The sequence below is a fragment of the Grampus griseus genome (genome assembly GCF_964374135.1).
Source record: "Grampus griseus genome assembly, chromosome: 14".
Taxonomy (NCBI): Eukaryota; Metazoa; Chordata; class Mammalia; order Artiodactyla; family Delphinidae; genus Grampus; species Grampus griseus.
The window spans coordinates 64,283,102-64,303,620 of record NC_139008.1 but is presented as its reverse complement, the minus strand read 5'-3'; the positions used below and the strand labels follow the sequence as shown (position 1 = coordinate 64,303,620).

The window sequence follows — 20,519 nt, the reverse complement described above, 5'->3', positions numbered from 1 at the left end:
AAGCTTAGTAATACTATTATCCTAATCTTATGGATGAGAATGGAGACTTACAGAAGTTAAGCGTCTTTCCTAAAGTCCACAGTTACAACTGGCCTCATCATGATTCAAATCACAGGAAGGTGGGTGGGAAATGGGGTGCTCTATTTGCCTAAATTGTCATTTACTGAACCCCTGTTCTGGCCTTGGAAGTCAGAGAAAAACAAGAACCTGCCTGGGAAGGGTAACTAGGGACTATTCTAAGGGTCCTCCACTCATGGAAGGCCTGATGGGGATGCTGGGATGTTTGAGACCTAACCCCAGCCTGCTGGGAATCTCAAGCTAGAAGGAGAAGGCAGGCATACAAACAGATTTGCCATCTCTTGGCACTTCCCTTTCTCTGCTCAGCTTTAGAGTTCAGTGCCTGGCAGCACTGAAAGGCAGGAGGGAAAAGGTGATGCTTGAATTGGATTTTGTTGTTTTGTTTTTTAATATTTTATTATTTTCTTTTTATGTTTTTGGCTGCGTCAGGTCTTACTTGCAGCATTTGGGATCTTTCATTGCAGCACGTGGGCTTCTCTCCAGTTGCATCGCTCGGGCTTCTCTCCAGTTGTAGTACGCAGGTTTTCTCTATCTAGCTGTGGCGCATCCAGAGCGCATGGGCTCTGGGGTTTGCAGCATGCGGGATCTCTAGTTGAGGCACACAAGCTCAGTAGTTGCGGCGCGTGGGCTTAGTTGCCCCGTGGCATGTGGGATCTTAGTTTCCCGATCAGGGATTGAACCTGCATCCCCTGCATTGGAAGGTGGATTCTTTACCACTGGACCACAAGGGAAATCCCTTGAAATGGATTTTGAAAGAACTAAAGATTTTTAATAGGAATTGAAGGCAAGAGCATTTTGGGCAGCAGAACAACTTAAGCAGGAATGAGTTAGGGGGCAGGGAGCTTAATATAGGGGGAGCTATGAGGTAGAGGGCTAGAAAGGTGGCCTGGGAGACAGGAAAGCGAAAGCCCTTGAACACTAGGATGAGACCTTAGTTTTAATCCTTGAGCTGCACAGATCCCTGAAACAACCCTACTTGACTGAACATTCATACTTGTGGCTTGTTTTTGTATTCTCAGCCTCTGGCTATTACCTGGTATTAATTAGCGGAGAGATTCAGAGAGGCCAAATGGCCTGACCTAAGATCACACGGTAAGTGGTGCTGCCTGGACCCCACCTCAGGTTGGTCTGAGTCCTGGGCCAGGCACTTGTGTGAGACAAATGGCGAGTGTTTAAGTGAAGGTTGCCCTACTCAAGGCATGACGTTTTGACAGAAGGTAGTGGGTTGCCGATGGGGCTGTCTTTAGTATTTCTTCCTCCAGAGCTGAGTGAGAGTTGAGTACACAGGAGAACATGAGGAGATGGAGATTGAGGCCAATCCTGCCTCTCAGATCAGCTTTCCCAACCATGAGTCCACAGCATCATGCTTGGCATGCCCTTGGCTGTATCTGGCATTGAAACTCCACTTCTTCTACTATTTGAGTGCAAATGCATCTGAGTGACAGAAAGAAGGGCTTGTTTAGTCTAACTTTTAAAAGCATATGGTGTCAAGCAAAACCCTTGTCGATGGCCTGCGGTCTGATGGGCGTGAAGGGCTGAAAACTAGAGGCTCAATAGACCCTCCCCATGCTTTCTCGGGCTTGGATGCTCATCAACGTGTCCTGCCCAGTTAATTCTCAGCCTTTTTTTCTCCATGCATATAGTTGACGTTGCATTAGGTTACATGAGTGTATGCTATGACTCTGCTGTAAATAATTTTAAAACTTTGGCACTTCAACTATTATTACCAACAAACGACACAGGAACCACCTCTCAACCAATCATGACACCAATGGTCAAAACAGACCGAGATCCACTGCTGCCCACTGCCATTTCTTTTACAGCTAATTGTGTACCAGCCATTGCTCTAAGTAAGCACTTACTTATTCCTCCTGATAACCTTGTAGAGACTTGAATTCCCGTTGCACAGTTCAGAAAACAGGCTTTGAGAGAGTGAGCTGGCTTTTGTACCCAGTAGGACTCTGAGACCAGAATCCCAGCTCCTCTCAGTAGAAAAGGGGGAGACTGCTGTTCATCTGAGCCGGAGAGGTTAAACGCCTCATCCTTCATGGCAGCCACGCTCCCTTCCCTCAAATCTGTCTGCTCCCAGACTCAAGAAATACCTTTCCAGATGTCCCCTCTGTGAGATCCAATGTAGTCCCCCACATCCAGTCCCCTAGGGGTTCTGGTTTCTGTTATCCTGACCTTTTCATTTCCTCTTTGGAGGTGTCCTGCCAGTTCTCAGAACCTTTCATTTTAAAAAAAAAACACCCTCTCCTTTCACATCTGGTCTCAGCCTTACCTCTGATCTCAGATCTGCTAATCTGTCACGCGTTTGACACTGACCAGGTATCCACAATGAAAACTGATGTGTCTACTGTTCCCCCCAACTCCACTCCTGATGCCTGGGCCTCATGGGGAAAGAAGGAATTGGCCAAGGGTCCTATAGTATCTGGTCTAACTGGATTTTTTTTTTCCAGGAAAGTGAGAAGGGAGGTTAAGACCTGGGGGATTTTGTGGAACACTGGACTGGGCTTTGAAGGGAGGAGACCTGGGTCTGCTGTTGACTCACCATGTGACTTTGGGCAAGGACAGAAGTACCTACCTCAGATGGTTGTTTTGAGGGTCAGTGATATAGCATGTATATAAAGAGTTTTGGGGGCTTTTTTTAACATCTTTATTGGAGTATAATTGCTTTACAATGGTGTGTTAGTTTCTGCTTTATAACAAAGTGAATCAGCTATACATATACATATATCCCCATATCTCTTTCCTCTTGCGCCTCCCTTCCTCCCACCCTCCCTATCCCACCCCTCTAGGTGGTCACAAAGCACGAGCTTATCTCCCTGTGCTATGCGGCTGCTTCCCAGTAGCTATTTTACATTTGGTAGTGTATATAAGTGCATGCCACTCTCTCACTTTGTCCCTGCTTACCCTTGCCCCTCCCCGTGTCCTCAAGTCCATACTCTAGTAGGTCTGCGTCTTTATTCCCGTCTTTTCTTCAAGAACCTTGAAGAAAAGTTTCTTTATGACCTTTTTTTTTTTAAATTCCATATATATGTGTTAGCATATGGTATTTGTTTGTCTCTTTCTGACTTACTTCACTCTGTATGACAGACTCTAGGTCCATCCACCTCACTACAAATGACTCAATTTCATTTCTTTTTATGGCTGAGTAATATTCCATTGTATATATGTGCCACATCTTCCTTACCTATTCATCTGTCGATGGACACTTAGGTTGCTTCCATGTCCTGGCTATTGTAAATATACAAACAGTTTTTTTTTTTGTTTTTTTTTTTGCGGTACGCAGGCCTCTCACTGTTGTGGCCTCTCCCGTTGCGGAGCTCAGGCTCCGGATGCGCAGGCTCAGTGGCCATGGCTCACGGGCCCAGCCTCTCTGCGGCATGTGGGATCTTCCCGGACCGGGGCACGAACCCGTGTCCCCTGCATCGGCAGGCGGACTCCCAACCACTGCGCCACCAGGGAAGCCCTATAAAGAGTTTTACGTCAAGTTTTCAGGGCTGTGTCAGGCACCACTGGGTGGGAAGGAGCTGTTTGGAAGGCAGGAAATTTAGGATATTTAGAAAATTAAACAGTACTTTAGAAAAATCTTAGGATCTTAGAACTTGAAGGAACTTAGAGCATCTATAGAGCCAAATCCAGCATCTGTATATGGAGAAATGCGGGCCCAGAGAGTTTAAGTGATGTCCAAAGTCACCCTGCAGATCTAGGTGTCCTGCTTGCCTCTAGGCAAGAGCTCTTTCCTGCATACCAAGGCCCTCTGCCCACCTCCACGTGGCAGGTTATGGTGGGAGGGCCTTGCTAGGCTAGATGTGCTGGAATCCCTTTTCAAGTCTTGTTGGAGACAAGTAATGAGGAGCTTGGAGGGCTTGAGAGCCTGCTTATGTCAGGAGAACTACAAGAGGCAGCAGGCAGGGGTCGGCTCTGCTTTGGGGAGCTGAGGTTTCAGGAAACCTCAGGAATCCAGATTCTTATCCCTGAGACCCACTCAGGACTACCCCAGAGGACAAGGCTAGGAAATCTGCTTGAAGTGATGGAGGCAGCCAGGGGTGCTTATGTGATCAGGCCTTGTCAATCAGCTTCAGTAAGTTCCTCATGGATACACTCTCCAAACTGGCTCAAGGATAGGCACATAGCTCACATAGTTGGTCCAGATTCAACCCCAGGATTTCAGGATTTTTACTAGAAATCTGGTGTGGTGCAATACAGAGAACTGTCCAACAGTGATCCCAGGAGCTTACCCTGGGCTGCCTGCACCCAGTGCGGGCTGCGCTTGGAGCCAGATTCCCTCAGGTCTGCTGGCTTCCTCTCCCTGGCTGGAGGAGTTACAACCTCCGAGGGGTCCCAAAAGACCCCAGGTGCTGGGCAGTGGGCTTTTCCTGACAACTCCATAAATAGTTGGTACCTACATTCACACTGCTAAGTACCCTGATAGTCTGATTGCCCCCACTCACAGTTCTCATACTTGCCTTATTACAAGGGAGAGAAACAGAAGTAGCTGGGAACGTACACCCACAGTATGTCCAACAGAATGCCCTGCCTCAGCATGTCTCTCTGTGGGGAACTTGCTGGCTCTTCTAACTGCTGGCTTGTACAGATCCCCACTAACCCAGTGTCTCGTAAACCTGAGTGTGTCGGGACCACCTGGAGGGCTTGTTAAAACACAGATTGCTGGGCTCACCCCCAGAGCTTCTGATTCAGTAGGCCTGAGATGGGGCCCTATAATTTGCATTTCTAACAAGTTCCCTTGCGACCCCTCCCACCCAGTGCCTGTTGCACAGCAGGTGGCAACTGTAAAAGAGACCCACCTGTCCTGAAAATGGAGAAAAGGTGCCCTCTTCAGTAGGGCTCCCAGGCTTGGCAGGAATGTGAACCTAGAGCTGCTTCTTTGCCCCCATGAGGGGGAAGCCTGCCTGAGGGTGACACCAACATAGAATTGCGAGACAGAGTGACACATTCCAGAGGACCTGAATCTAGCCATGCTTTAGGCTAACTAGATCTACCCACTGGACTGTTTAGTGCTGTGACAACAACAAAGTTCCCTTTTGTTCCTTTAGCCCATTTGAACAGGGTTGCCGTCTCTGGCAATTTCAAGTGTTCTGCTGAGGTGGAGAAGACAGAAATGACACCAGGAGAGAAAATGGGAGAAAACCTTGGGGCTGAGGCTCCTGCAAGGTGTCGGCTCTAGGCAGACAGAATCTCCTTTGCCTGGCTTCCAGTGGCCTGGTGGTTAAGGGCATAGGCTTTGGAATGAGGTGGGCTGGGTGTGAATCCCAGCGCTGAGGTGTGAGGTCCAGGCACAATACCTAGCCTCTCTGAGCCCCAAGTTCCCTTATTTACAATAATTCTTACCTCAAGAAGCAAATTTGGGAGCTTGGGTATCATCCTGGCATGAAGTAGCTGCTCAATCAATAGACATTATTAGCATGATCTTATGATAGTTACAAATCACACAGGCCTCAGGCTGTTAGCAGCAGCTCTGGGTCCCTGGCAAAAGGCAGGCAACAACCTCAGAGGCATCCTGGGGAGAGGCGGAGCATCTCAGGACCCTCCAGAGGCTCTGCACTCGTCTCAGAGCCAGTGCAGGGGGCTCCCTGATTCTGGTTTGGGTGAAATTACTGAGGATTACTTGAGGTGCTCCAGTACAGTTAGACCTTCCTGGGTAGTGGGGGCAGGGAGGTTCTGTTAGACAAAGATCAATTAATTTCAAAATCATTTAAGACTGGGAAACCAAGGCTGCTTTGGGATTTTAAAGGGGTAGCCCTTGGCTGATCACTGAATTCAATGTCCCCTTCCCCTTATCAAATAACCCTCTTTATTTCCCAGCTCCTCAGGGGCTGCACTGTCCTCCCTTCCCCCCCAGGCCCCTTCTCTCTGTTTCTTTTGCAACCTCTGACATGTATACATTATGCAGAATTCCAGATGTTGGTAGACATTGGGATAAATAATGAGAGAAAAAAAGAAAAAAAAAACGCAAAAAACTAAACTTTTCCCCAAAGTCATAAGGCTCTAGTTTTTGATTTGGGGAGGAATCAGCTCATTTAATGGCTTGTAAATGTGATCTTATAAAATTAGGTAATTTAGGAAGGTTTTTATCATTATCATCATTATATTAATTTTTCTTTAGTAGTCATGATTTTATTATTGCTCTGGTAGTCTATGCAGCCACTGGGTCCAGGAATTCCAAAGAGGAGCTCTGAAAGATGTGAAAATCTTCAAGAGTCAAAGGAATGAAGCTATTTGCTGGGCTCCGCAGATAACAAGAAGGCATGATCATCATCGTCATCATCACCATTAGGCGGCGCCACCTCCCAGATTCTACAGCTCCCGTAGCCAGCTGGGAGAGCTGACAATAGCTACTGTCTCGCTGCAAGCCATCAGTATAAAACTCTTTTCTGGAGCGAACATAAACATTTGATGATTTTACTGAGAAAACAGAAGACATTCCTGCCCTACCCCCAGTCCCACAACACACACCCCCTTTGCCTCACAATAAATATACTTCATGCATGGAAGACGAAAGGGAGGAACACGTTTATTCTAGACTAATCTGAAGTTCACTACAGATGGTTTGGCTAATTCAGTTAAAATTAAATTCTTTTCTTTACCTATCCTGTCCCCTTCACACATGGGAATTGTTTTTTGGAGTTAAATTCCTTTATAAAGTTCCTATTGTATGACTGGGAGTAATTTCTTGACAGTGGGTGAAGATGCTACAGCTGTAATTGTTCAAACAGGTGGAGGCACTTAGAGTAAGGATCCAAAGATTGCCAATTAGGTTGGCCTGTGGTCCACAAGCCAGGAAGGGATTTGAGGTCCTGAGGATCTGCTACCCCTCAGGGTAGTGGTGTTTTTTTGTTTGTTTGCGGTACGCAGGCCTCTCACTGTTGCAGCCTCTCCCGTTGCGGAGCACAGGCTCCGGACGCGCAGGCTCAGCGGCCATGGCTCACGGGCCCAGCTGCTCCGCGGCATGTGGGATCCTCCCTGACTGGGGCACGAACCCGTGTCCCCTGAGTCAGCAGGCAGACTCTCAACCACTGCGCCACCAAGGAAGCCCAGGGTAGTGGTTTTTGAATTATATTGCTTCTGTAGAACCATAACTTCAACTTCTGCTTTGAAAAACTTTGAAGCCATTTAAAAGTAATAAAAACATTCATGTTTACATGTGCTAGGCACCAAATTTTAACATGTTGGAGACCACCTGGACTAGATTTTGAAATAAACCTCTTGCTGTTTCTGTTTAACAGGAGACTGTTCTGAGGTCACAGGGTGAGTTGTTAAAACCTTTTTGCAACAACTTCTCTGTGTAAATTAGACCTTTTTCGGTACTGTGCAACCAGAACAAAAGATGGAAACAAACTGGTTGCTGAGGCTGATATGGGAGGGCAACCGTTAATCTCTAATCGCTGATTTCAAATTTTTGTGTGCATCATTACAACCTTATAGTAACTTAAAACTGTTTTAATGTGTATTATATAATGGGGCTCCCCCTTAAGAATTCAACTGAGGAAAGGGTACCTCTCCTAAAAAAAAAAAATGAAAACCATTGCTTCAGATTATGTTGCAGAATTTCTGGTGCCAAAAGTGTCCTCAGAATAAATCCAGAGACCAGCTCTCTCATAGTGGCCAGTCGTGGATTTTGCCCTCCAGTAACTGTATCTTTGTTTTTTTTAAATTGGAGAATTACCCCTCCCACATTATGAACAGACTTTGTGGGACTATCAAGATGGGCCACCCTTTCCTGGGTACCACTTCAGGTCAATCAGATTCCCTCTCTTGGGAATTTGAATTATGAATTGTCCCATGCAAGATCTGAAGTGGTTGGAGGTGACTTATCCCATAGCTTTGCCCTGAAAACGCTGTCCATTGGTTTCTTTGGCCTGGCTCCTTTCACATCCCTCAGGGACCTATTCTTTCTGAGGCCTGTTGTATGGCTTTTCCTTCGATTCTTTGAGGTCTCCAGACCTCTCCAGTAGACTACCGCCACCCTTTATTTGTTTCTTAGGCTAGCCAGAATCGTTTCTGTTGTTTGCAACCAAAACATTCTGACTGATTTTCTCTGAATTTTGCAAATGGGGAAATGGTAGTAGCATCAAGAGGTCAGTGACTTCTTCATGGCCACACTGTGAGAACTTTGGCACAAGTGTAAGGCCATGCTCTACAGGAAGAAATGATCCTAAATCAATATCCACAAAAGTAGAACAAATATATCTAGGACAGAATTCACCTTTGCACTTCGTGTGTGTGTGGGGCAGGGGGGAGAGAAATATGAATAATGGTGTGGGAAATAGGGTGTGTGTGTCCCAGATCTTCACAACTCTGAGTCACAGATGTATTTCAATTCTGGTCACTCAGGCAGGATTTTGCAGAGACCCAGAACCATTCTCTCAGGACCCTAAGGCTTGAGGAGGAATTCTGAAAAGGTGGATGAATCTTAGGCTCTCAAGCTGAAAGGGAACTTGGGCAGATAAATACCTAACCAGGGATCTGAGTCAACAGAAGTAAGAACTGAGAGTCTGAGGGAACAGACCAAACATGCTAACAATGGTTCTTACCTTTAACAAGGGCTGGTGGTCATGGTCCACTGGACCATGAGCTCTGTAAAGAGAGGATTGGACTTGTTCACCACAGTATTCACAGCACCTGGCACAATGCCTGGCACCTAGTACGTGCTCAATACACATTTGCTGAATGAGTGAATGGGTTGGGCTTCCATGCGGTTGTTTGGACTCAGCAGCCTAGTAGTTTTGTCACTAACGGACTGGGTCTTTGGCTTTGCATCTCTGGCCTCACTCATAGGGGGCCAAATGGTGCCTGGTAGGTGAGCAATGTCTGGAAAACACAGGAGCAGCGGCTGCAGTATATTCCCAATATTCTAATGATGACATTTACTCAGCAGCAACTGTGGTACAAGGAACAAAAGGTTATTGCCCTGTGGACATGCAGCCAAATTGACAGAAAACAAAAACAAGCAACTGGTAGCTTTTCTGTGTCTGTGTGTGTATGTTGATTGTTGTGTTAAGGTATAAGAAGCAACACTATTTCAGATTTATAACAAGAACAGCAAGAGTGATTATATCCCATTTTACAGACAAGTAAATAGAAGCCCAGAGAAACACAGACTTTCCCAATGTGCAGAATCGTGTCCCCAGCCTAGCCTGGAGCACCCATCTTTTTGTGTGTGTGCTCCATCTAGGTGGCTTGAGCTCTGTCCAGTCCAGGGTCTGATGTTTGCCTCCTCCATTCCATACTGCTTATGTCACTGCAGGCACAACAAGGGTCTCCAGTTGAGAAAGGTCCTTGGAAAGGAGGGAGTTTTAAAACATTTGAAAGAGGGAAGATTGTAAGTTGACAAGTGCGTCAGGGGAGGTGGCCCCATCTGTGCTGACCCCGGAGCCCCACTGTCCTCACCTCCAAGGACCGAGATACATGGTGGTTACCAGGGCTGAGGCAACTGCTCCGCATTATTCTGTCACATAGCCTCTTTCTAGACTCTTTCTCATGTACAGGCAGGCCTTGTTATTATTATTAAAAAAAATTATCTTCTTACATCACCATCGTTTGCAGTTTCTTCTTTCTTATAGTGATTCCTTGGGGAAGAGCTCCAGCTCTGGGAGACGCTGACAGGTGAAACCTCAGCTTTTCTACTGGCAGGGATACCCTCAGCCAAGCAGGGCAAGTAGGTGATGTCATTTAGAACCCTTTCCTCTCAAGGTGCTGGGAGTTTTCATGTGACTGTGCCCACACAGACCCTGTTCCTACCTTTACCACCTCTCTCCCCAAAACAGCACCTCCCACGGTCCTTCCAGAGATCAAATGCTGCATTTCAGTTTCCCACAGACTCAGAATCTCTTAGAATCTCAGGCAACAGTTTGGGACACTAGGAGACAGGCCCCTGATAATCCAGGACAAAAGTTGCTGCCTACTCACCACACCCAGGCCCACTGCCTCCTTCCTGGCTGACAGAGCTGGGACAGGGAGTGAGGAAGGATTCCTGAACACCTGTTTCCTACTTGGGAGAGCCCAAACTCTAGGTTTTCAGAATTAAAAATGGCTAGGGACCAATGATCAGTGTTCATTTAGCCTGGGAGTGGGAAAACTCAATCAGATTCTCTTTCTAGGGCATTTGAATTATGAATGGTCCCATGCAAGAACTGAAGCTGTTGGAGGTGACTTATCCCATAGTCTTGCCCTGAAAACATTGCCCATTGTTTACTTTGACCTGGCTCCTTTCACATCCCTCAGAATCCTATCCTTTCCGAGGCTTGTTGTATGGCTTTTCCTTTGATTCTTTGAGGTCCTCAGACCCCTCCAGTAGACTACCGCCCTTCTTTATCTGTCTCTTAGGCTAGCCATTTTGGGGGAGCCTCCTAAGTAAGGCTCTAGGGTCCTCAGGCCAGAGCAATGCCCAGTCACAATCAGCCACCCCAATTTGTATCCGCAGACCCCTTAGGACAGACAGCCCAGTGAGACTGTGTATGGAGTTGTAGCCTTTCTTGTTTTGGGGGCGCTGAGGGGAGCTTCTTAGAAGGGGGAAAGGGTGAAACACTGAAAGGTAGTTCCTTAATGGTTCCTTTCTGCCTCCCTGGTTTTGGAGGCAGCTTCGGGTGTTCCCAGGCTTAAAGGAAGGGGGCAGCATTGTCTCTGGCGGCCACACCCAGAGATGGGCTTACCAGGAGGGCAGCCTCAGGGCCAGGTAACCACGTTTCCCCAGGACCAGGAGAGAGCAAGTGCGCAGCCCGCGGAACTTCTGCGGTGAAGGGGACTCGGCGAAGGGAAAAGGATCTTTCGGGTTCTTTAAAGAAACAGCCACACACCTTTCAATAGCCTATATATATTTGGATTTTAGCCCAGCCCAAGCCAAGTCTCCTTGAAGCCCCGCCTCCTAAAAGCTCCGCCCAACGTCAGTAGCTACGCCCACTCCCTGTTTTAGGTAGTCACACCTACTAGAGATTGCCCGCCCCAGAAGGGCCCGTCCGGGGAGCCCCGCCCGTGGAAGCCCCGCCCCACCCCGCCCACCACCCAGAGGCGCGCTCAGCAGGTGGGGTTGAGCACGCGGCAGGAACAGGCGCTGCGGAAGAAGCGGCACTGGCAGAAGGCGCACGGGTCGCAGCAGGCGGGCGCCGGCGGCTTGCAGCTGTCGCGGGTGGCCACGCAGGGGCCGGGCGGCGGGGGCCGGGGCTGTGCCACCTTCTTCATCGAAGCCTTTTTCTGCGGGGAAACGCCGGGTCTGCCCGAGCAGTCCACGTCCGCCCCACTCGTCCTCACCTCTGCCTGGAGACTCCTTGGACTATGGAGGCCCCCGACCAGACATCCCCACCTTCTGCCCACCGCCCGCTCGACTGATGCCCACAGGGCATCCCAGCGGGTCCCCGCCTGCTCCCCCAACAATGCCCCACTTCATCAAAACTTAACTGGCTCCGGCCTGGCCTCTTCTCTCCCTAGGGCATCCCACTCAGCTCCACCGTTTTTAACTACCGTCTCTGTTGTCTTCCCCTTCCAGTGTAGCCACAATCCCTGTCAGTTCTGCCTTCACAATAGATCTGGAGTCTACCCACTGCTTCACTACCGCTGCTACCCTGGGCTAGGCCCCTGTCTGCGGCTTTTGCCCCCTTACAGTCCGACCTCCAGTGCACAAAAGGGACCTCTCAGAAGACCTATGATGGCATTACACTCGGGCTTAAAGCACACCCTCCTCCCCGTTACTTTGGTCCTTGAGGCCCTCTGTGGTTTGGCCCTCCCACCTCTCCCACCGGTCTTTACCACACTGCCTTCTGTGCACCGAACACAAGAAATGAGTTCCTACTGCGGGAGCTTTGAGTTTGCTACTCCCTTTTCTGGGGACATTCTTTGCTGTGCTGTCCAATACAGGCAGCCACCAGTCAGCCATATGTGGCTGCTGAGTACCTGAAATGTGTCTAGTGCAATTGAGGAACTGAGTTTTCAAAAAACAAGGTTTTATTTTCATTTTACTTATTTTTAGGGTTACTTTCTATTTATGTCAAGTGATACTGGTTTTCTATATTGGTTATATAGGTTTTTAAATAACTATATAACCATGATAGAAAAGTTTTAAAATTAAAGTTTTAATTTTAAACAAATATATTAAATAGGTGAAACTCAGATATGGTAAAAGTTGTGGAAATGGTTCTGAAATGACTGAGGTTTGGGAAACATTGCATTCATCCAAAAGAATGAGTTATGGTGAAATTTCAGGCAGGGTGTGAGCTAGTATATAGGAAGATGCTTTTTAGCAGGTAAGCTATTTTGCTCAGTGAACCTTAGCTTTCTGGGCCTCAGCTCCTGGGGGTCTGGTTCAGGGCTTGAGGCCAGGAAGTTTGGGTAGCTTTCAGTTTCTTGTGGGCATGTAGGCCTGGGATATCTTTTATTTAGTTCCTAGCCAGAGCTTGGGGATCCTCTCCCTTTAAGTCCAGTCCCACCCCAACAATGTGAGCTCCCAGGCCTACCTTGGAAGATCTTTTTTTTTCCGCTTCTTTTCTGCTGATCTTTTTGGATTTCTTGTTCTGTGCTTCAAAGAGAGAAGGAGCAAAGCCAGTCTCTGAGGGCCCTGAGCTGCAATGAAGTGGGAGGAGCAGAGGGGGCTCCAGGAAGCCCCAGGGTAGGGGAGAAGATGAAGGGTTGGCTGGATAGATCACATCTTGGGACTTAGGCCAGCAGGTTCTTGTTAGCCTGGCTGCAGACCTGGAGCCAGAGACTGGGAGCAGAGTCCTCTGAGGGAAAGCAAAGGTGGCCCTGGAAAATGGACTCAGTGTCTTGTACATGGATGGACTTGTTTTTCCTGTATCCCTATTTTCCATTTCTCAGAGCTTTGGAGCCAGTCATACCTGATTTGAATCCTGACTCTGCGATATAACAGCTTTGTGGTCTTGAGCAACCTACTTAATCTCCTTAAGACTTGGTTTTCTCATCTGCAAGTAGGATACTGTAATACCTACCTTGAAGAGTTGTCTTGAGGATAAATGAGGTATGTTTATAAAGCAGAAAGTCTGACACACTGAAGGTGATCAATCAATGTTAATGTGCCCCAGTCCCTTCCCTGATATATCTAGAATATCCTCTTTTTGAAGTGAGAGACAAGTCAGCAAGGAATATTAGTTTTGAGCTTAGGTTCTGGAGTTAAACACCTGGGTTTGAATTCTGGCTCTGCCAATTAAGAACTGTGTGTTAGTTACTTAACTTTTCTAAGACTTAATTTACTTAGCTGTGAAATAAAATAGGAATAAAAATAATACTCACTTCACAGTGCCTAGCACAAAATAAGTATATATGTTATTATTATTATTGTCAGATGAAGTCGAGCCAGAAGATCTCCATGCCAGGCTCTAATGCCCCTGATATTTTCTCCCAAGCAGTCATTTTCAATTCTCAACCCTGGCATGAAAGGACTAGTTCATCCCAGACTTGGTTATATTCTGCAGCATTTTCTAAAATTTTTACCATTGATAGGAGTTCCGTGACTCATTAAGTTTCAGAAATGGTAAGTTAAACCAAATTCACCAATTGTCATGACTTTAAGGTTTCTCAGAGCCTCTAACATGCTAAGCTGCGTATTCGATTGGTGGCAGGCAGGGCTTTCCTAAACCAAATGAGTTAAGGGGCACTTTATTCCTCCAGGATTGTTTTGAGGAATGAGCACGAAGGAGCTCTGACCTATGGCAGTAGATCCTGGTATCAGCTTGGGGAGTGTGTTTGACATCCTGCAGTTCTCTTGGGCCAGAGCCTGGAGGCTGGGCCCCAGGCTAGGCTACCTACCCACAATAGAGACAGAAGGGGAATCCAACAGGTTCATGGAAGAATTGCTCCTTAGGCTCCTTTCATCTCTGGGCTTTTCCTCAGGTGCCAGGTGGCTGTAGGCAGTGAGGAAGCACAGGCAGACCAGCAGGGTAGCCAGGAGGAGGCGTGTGACATCCATTCCGGGAGGCCTGAGTGGGACAGAGAAGGCAGTCAGGTGGGCCAGGGGTCCTGGCAAATGGATGTGCCCTCCTGCTTTCTTTGGGCTGGTGCTCTGACCCCATTCCACACCCCAGTGTCCCAGGGGAGCTGGAGGACCAGCAAGGCTTAGGACAGGGAAGGGGAACTGATGAAGGAAGAAGAGAGAAAAGGAGAGATGGGAGAGGAAGAAAGAAAGACAAGAAAGGGAGGGAGGGACTTCTCTGGGGGTGCAGTGGTTAAGAACCTGCCTGCCAATGCAGGGGACATGGGTTCGATCCCTGGTCCGGGAACATCCCACATGCTATGGAGCAACTAAGCCCGTGAGCCACAACTACTGAGCCCGTGAGCCACAACTACTGAAGCCCGCACGCCTAGAGCCTGTGCTCCGCAACAAGAGAAGCCACCACAACGAGAAGGCCGTGCACAGCAATGAAGAGTAGCTCCCACTTGCCCCAACTAGAGAAAGCCCGCGCGCAGCAATGAAGACCCAACACAGCCATAAATAAATAAATAAATAAATAAATAAATAATTTTTTTAAAAAGGGAGGGAGATCGATGTAAGGAGAAAAGGAATGCATTGCAATTGGTCTCTGCCTTCCAGAGGGTGGGGCGCTGGGGTTTTTTAAGTCAGTAGCCCCAGGAGACCCTAGGCTTGGGCAGAGTTGTTGAAAGGTCCCCAGTAAGGCCTCACAGTGGCAGAGGTCTTACTGAAGTGCAGAGAACAAGGCTCATGAGTTAAGACTAAACGAGACGGTGTAGGGATAAATGGCTTTTTTGGACAAGTGTGTAAGTCATTGCATATGCTATATTCCGACATCCAGAGGAAATAAATGCAGATATGGTTTGCGTCAGGAGGATAGGATGGACCTGTTCAAATAGGCTAACTATATTTATCGATTTATTGCTAGCTGGATTTTGATGAACCAGACAGATCCCAGAGCGGATTTCTTCCCATGAATGTCTAGGTTTGGCTTAGTGAGGGCTCACAGCTTCAACAGCATCTTCATCTTCTCTGAGTGTGGAATCCCTACTCCTCACCCACCCTGTGCGTGTTCTTTCTGTTCTGGGAAAAAGCTGAGACTGCTTTGCCAAGGTTCTCTGGCCCTGCCATAAGGCATAGTGGGTGAGAAGAGAATAAAACAATCTGCTCGTGCTGGTCCTGCCCATTCCTGGGCTCAGCCTGGCAATTTCTAGCCTATTCCTCCCAGCCCTCAGATTGCTTAGAGTAAAATTTTCTCCATTTCTGTTACATTCCAGGAGAAGGAGGACCCAAATAGCCAGCCCCCAACCTCATTCTAAACTTCTTAAAGGTAGAGGGGACAGTCCCTTCCTTTTGAAGTTCGTCCTCTACCTCTCTCAGCCCTCACTCCATTTCTTCTGATTCCTTCAGCTCCTTTCATCAATGGGCATTTATTTGCCTATCATGAACTGGCCACCAATTTTCTTTCTCAAAGCCTGGTAGTGAGTCAACAGAATGAGCACTGGGCTCGGAGTCAGGACCTCTGAGTTCTTGTCTTGGCTTAAGCATTAGTAAAGGCGTGACTTTGGACAAATCCATTCTTTTTTTTTCTTTTTAATGGACTCTAATTTTCTTTTTGGTAAAATGAGGGGAGTGGGCTAGGTGAATGGTTTGCATTCATTTAGCAGGGGAGCTCTTTCTTCAAATAAACAATGACTTGAAGAATCCCAATGTATAAAACAGAAAGAGGCAATACAGAGGTTTTTCAAGCAGTTCACATCTTTTTTGTGTGGTGGGACAATACTTCTCCTCAGGCCCTAGAGCCCAAAACATTTTTTGAGGCCCTACGTTTCCCAGCTCCATGCAGTTCCATCTCAGAGGTTTCTAGTCCCTATCAGCAATAGTTAACCCAAACAAACATTTATCAGGAAAGTCTGGGGACTGAGGCATAGTAATTTGCTCCATCCTCTGCTTCTCAGAACTTTGTACTGTTCTCTGTCAAATACTTTATCACATTGTTTGTGTTTGTCTCTCCCACTTGATAAAAAAAAGGTCATGTTTTACTCGTTTTTGTGACCATGAACCTGGCACAGTGACCAGCCCCAAGCAGTAACTTGGACCCTTCTTCCTAGCAGGACTCCCTCTCTCTCTCTCTAATGATGCTGCTGGGCTCTCAGCTTGGAGAGCAATTTCTCCTTCTCTCTTGTTGCCCACACCCAGTCAATCAGTCATTAAGTTCTAGTGATTTTCACTCCCCCCAATTCTCACAACCCTCCCTCCCTTTCCATTCCTTCTGTCCGTGCAGCCTAGTTCCTCCCACTTGGTCTTCCATAAGAGCCTCCTCACTGGCCTCCTCAACTCTAGAACATATAACCAGACTAAGCTTCCTTTTAAATAAAGCCCCATTTCCTTTCATTCATTCATTCATTCATACCTACATTCATTCATCTAGTTAAAAAATATTTGTTAAATACCAACTATGAACCAGTGCTATGCTAGATTCTTGGGTAAAAATAGTGATCAAGGGGCTTCCCTGGTGGCGCAGTGGTTGAGAGTCTGCCTGCCGATGCAGGGGACACGAGTTCGTGCCCCTGTCCGGGAGGATCCCACATGCCGCGGAGCGGCTGGGCCCGTGAGCCATGGCCGCTGAGCCTGCGCGTCCGGAGCCTGTGGTCTGCAACGGGAGAGGCCACAACAGTGAGAGGCCCGCGTACCGCAAAAAAAAAAAAAAAAAGATACACAATGATGCCTCTCCTTACAGAGCTTACATTCTATCAGGGATGACTGACAAGTTAAATAAGTTATTCTAATAAAGCTTGTGCTATGGGAGACCTCAACTAGTGCATGGACTAGGGAAGGTCTCTTGAAGCATGTTGTATTGAAGCTGAAAACAGAGGGCTGATTTGGACTTATCCATGTTGAAGAGGAGAGTGGAGGTGGTGATGGCAGTGTTGCAGACACTGAGAACCATATACATGAAGATCCAAAGGCAAGAGAGGATGGTGCATTTGAGGAACTAGAAAAGATCAGTAAGGTTGGCAAATAAACATAACAGGAGATGGAAGCAGGGGCCAGATCATGATGGGACTTGTAAACCATGGTAAGGAGTTTGAACAATATCTTTTTTTTTTTTTTTTTTAGCGGTACGTGGGCCTCTCACTGTTGTGGCCTCTCCCGCTGCGGAGCACAGACTCCAGACGCGCAGGCTCAGCGGCCATGGCTCACGGGCCCAGCCGCTCCGCGGCATGTGGGATCTTCCCGGACCGGGGCACGAACCCGTGTGCCCTGCATCGGCAGGCGGACTCTCAACGACTGCGCCACCAGGGAAGCCCTGAACAATATCTTAAGGTCGATGGAAAATGAATGAAAAGTTTTGAATAGGGGGAGGGACTTGTTCAGATTTGCATTGTAGAAAGATCCCTCTGACTGGGGTGAGGAGATGGAGGGGACAAGACTGAAAGGAAGGAAAACCAATTAAGAGGCTGCTGCTGGTTCCAAGCATTCTATTCCTCTGCAGGGGTTACCCTGACTACCAAATGAAATACATAATCCATAGCCTCAAAAAGGCACCAGAGCCCTCTCAACCTGCCTTCCACATTCCTTTCCAGCTTTATCTTTTCCTATAGGAAGTATATATCCTAGCCAAGCTTGGCTACTACCTGGTCCCCATACAAAGCTCGTCCTTTACCACTTCTTAAGCCTGACAACTTCTGACCTAAGCACAGTACTTAGCTTGTTATACAAGCATTTATTTACTAACCACTGAGGCGGAATCTGTAGCTGTTAATGACTGCAGTATTCGTTTGCCCTTTCCATATTTCGTGTAGCATTTGTACAGTCTTCAAGCTAAAAATGGTTTTCACGTTTGTAAAGTGTTCTATTAAAAAAACCCAACAGAGACCCTATGTGGTCCACAAAGCATAAAATATTTACTCTCTGGCCTTTCACAGAAAAAGTCTGCTGACCCTGTCTAGATTGTGAGAATTGCGAGGGGCTGTTAGGCAAGCAAGCACGTCACGTCTGCTCTCTCAATATCTACTAACTGATTGAAGTAATTAACTGCTTCTTTGGGTAAAGGTATTGATGATCCTTATTAAAAGACCAATGTGACTTGGGAAAGTTAACTTGTGCCATTACCAACCAATAATACTTGTCATTAATTTATCAGATTTCAGATTCGTTTTAGGACAGGGCTGGGTCCTAATGAGACAAGAGTTAGGATTGGTAAGTTTTGATTATTAGAGGCAGAGGGAAAATATCCATTCTGAGTAGTTATCATAATGTTTTGAAACTTTCTATTACACCATGCTGCCTAGAATTCATAAAGATGCAGTGCAATAACCCCTGGAATACAAATAAGAAATATAATCATTGGAAATCGCAAGATAATATTTTGATTAGTTGCATAAAATTAAATGTGTATTTTTGTATAAGATCAATCTTGTATAAGATTTTATTTTGTATCCCCAATCTCTTCCAAAAGCAATTTTTTTAAAAAAATTTTTTCTTGTTTTTAATTAATTGATTTATTTTTTGGCTGCGTCGGGTCTTTGTTGTGGCACGCGGGATTTTCGTTGAGGGATGCGGGCTTCTCTCTAGTTGTGGAGTGCAGGTTTTCTCTCTCGTTGTGGTGCGGGGGTTCCAGAGTGCGTGGACTTCGTAGTTTGGGACACTCAGGCTCTCTCCTTGAGGCTCATGGGCTTAGTCGCCCTGTGGCATGTGGGATCTTATTTCCCTGACCAGGGATCGAACTCGTGTCCCCTGCATTGGAAGGCGGATTCTTTACCACTGGACCACCAGGGAAGTCCCAAGAGACCATTTTTTTTTTCAAGCAGCAGAGCTCTGGTATCAGTGGGTATTAATTAGAAGGACAAATCAGAAATAAATTCAACTTGAAATGAGAAAAAACAAAAAAGCAAGGAAAGAATGGAGATATGGTGGAATGGGTTGGGGAGAAGCTCTGATTAAGGAAAAGCTCCGATTAAGGCAAGTCACAAAAGTCATGTCATCGATTGAGAGGCATTATATGCAGTTATTCTATTTTTTTGGGGGTTTTCCTTATCACGACTGACATAAAACTAACCAAAAAACATGCTGGGAATTCCTGCAAAGAAGTGAAAGAGTAATTGGGAAATGTGAGTTAGAAAAGGAGTGGCTGGAGTTTGGGGGGAATGAACTGAGACCCAAAGATCACATTCATCACTTCCTCTGAACACCTGATAATGAAGGAATTATCACCATCACAGCAACCAGCAGGCTTAATATAAATAGTAGCCACTGCACAATGGGCAGTGAGGAGATGTCACTAGGTAACATCTCTAGACTAATTAAGGATATAGTGAATTACAGGGCTTAATTATTATTTTTTAATTTTTAAATTAAATTAATTTTTTATACAGCATGTTCTTATTAGTTATCCATTTTATACATATTAGTGTATAAATACACCCCCACCACCACTTTCCCCCCTTGGTGTCCATACATTTGTTCTCTACATCTGTGTCTCTATTTCTGCCCTGCAAACCGGTTCATCTGTACCATTTTTCTGGGTTCCACATATATGCGTTAATATATGATATTTTTCTCTTTCTGACTTACTTCACTCTGTATGACAGTCTCTAGATCCATCCACGTCTCTACAAATGACCAATTTCGTTCCTTTTTATGGCTGAGTAACATTCCATTGTATATATGTACCACATCTTCTTTATCCATTTGTCTGTCGATGGGCATTTAGTTTGCTTCCATGACCTGGCTATTGTAAATAGTGCTGTAATGAACATTGGGGTGCATGTGTCTTTTTGAATTATGGTTTTCTCTGGGTATGTGCCCAGTAGTGGGATTGCTGGGTCATATGGTAATTCTATTTTTAGTTTTTTAAGGAAACTCCATACTGTTCTCCATAGTGGCTGTATCAATTTACATTCCCACCAACAGTGCAAGAAGGTTCCCTTTTCTGCACACCCTCTCCAGCATTTGTTGTTTGTAGATTTTCTGATGATGCCCATTCTAACTGGTGTGAGGTGATACCTCATTGTAGTTTTGATTTGCATTTCCCTAATAATTAGTGATGTTGAGCAGCTTTTCATGTACTTCTTGGCCACCTGTATGTCTTCTTTGGAGAAATGTCTATTTAGTTCTGCCCATTTTTTGATTGGGTTGTTTTTCTTTAAATATTGAGCTGCATGAGCTGTTTATATATTTTGGTGATTAATCCTTTGTCCGTTGATTCATTTGGAAATATTTTCTCCCATTCTGAGGGTTGTCTTTTCATCTTGTTTGTAGTTTCCTTTGCTTTGCAAAAGCTTTTAAGCTTCATTAGGTCCCATTTGTTTATTTTTGTTTTTATCTCCATTACTCTAGGAGGTGGATCAAAAAAGATCTTGCTGTGATTTATGTCAGAGAGTGTTCTTCCTATGTTTTCCTCTAAGAGTTTTATAGTGTCCAGTCTTACATTTAGGTCTCTAATCCATTTTGAGTTTATTTTTGCGTATGGTGTTAGGGAGTGTTCTAATTTCATTCTTTT

General features: G+C 46.2%; 1 protein-coding gene across 2 annotated transcripts in view; it reads right to left on the bottom strand.

Annotated features, from left to right (window-relative positions):
• Positions 1-11,115: 11,115 nt before the first annotated feature.
• Positions 11,116-20,519, bottom strand: part of ASIP (agouti signaling protein) — a gene marked incomplete at its 3' end in the record, with an annotated part of 90,267 nt that continues 80,863 nt past the window's right edge. Inside the window, exons 4-6 of one of the 2 annotated variants that reach the window (XM_082671391.1) lie at positions 13,855-14,024; positions 12,549-12,610; positions 11,116-11,292 (exon numbers count right to left, since the gene is read on the bottom strand). In XM_082671391.1, the coding sequence (XP_082527517.1) occupies positions 11,116-11,292; positions 12,549-12,610; positions 13,855-14,014 (399 nt within the window). In that variant the 5' untranslated portion in view covers positions 14,015-14,024. Of the gene's footprint in view, positions 11,293-12,548; positions 12,611-13,854; positions 14,079-20,519 lie in introns of those variants that run through there. The other variant, XM_082671392.1, reaches the window with a different exon arrangement.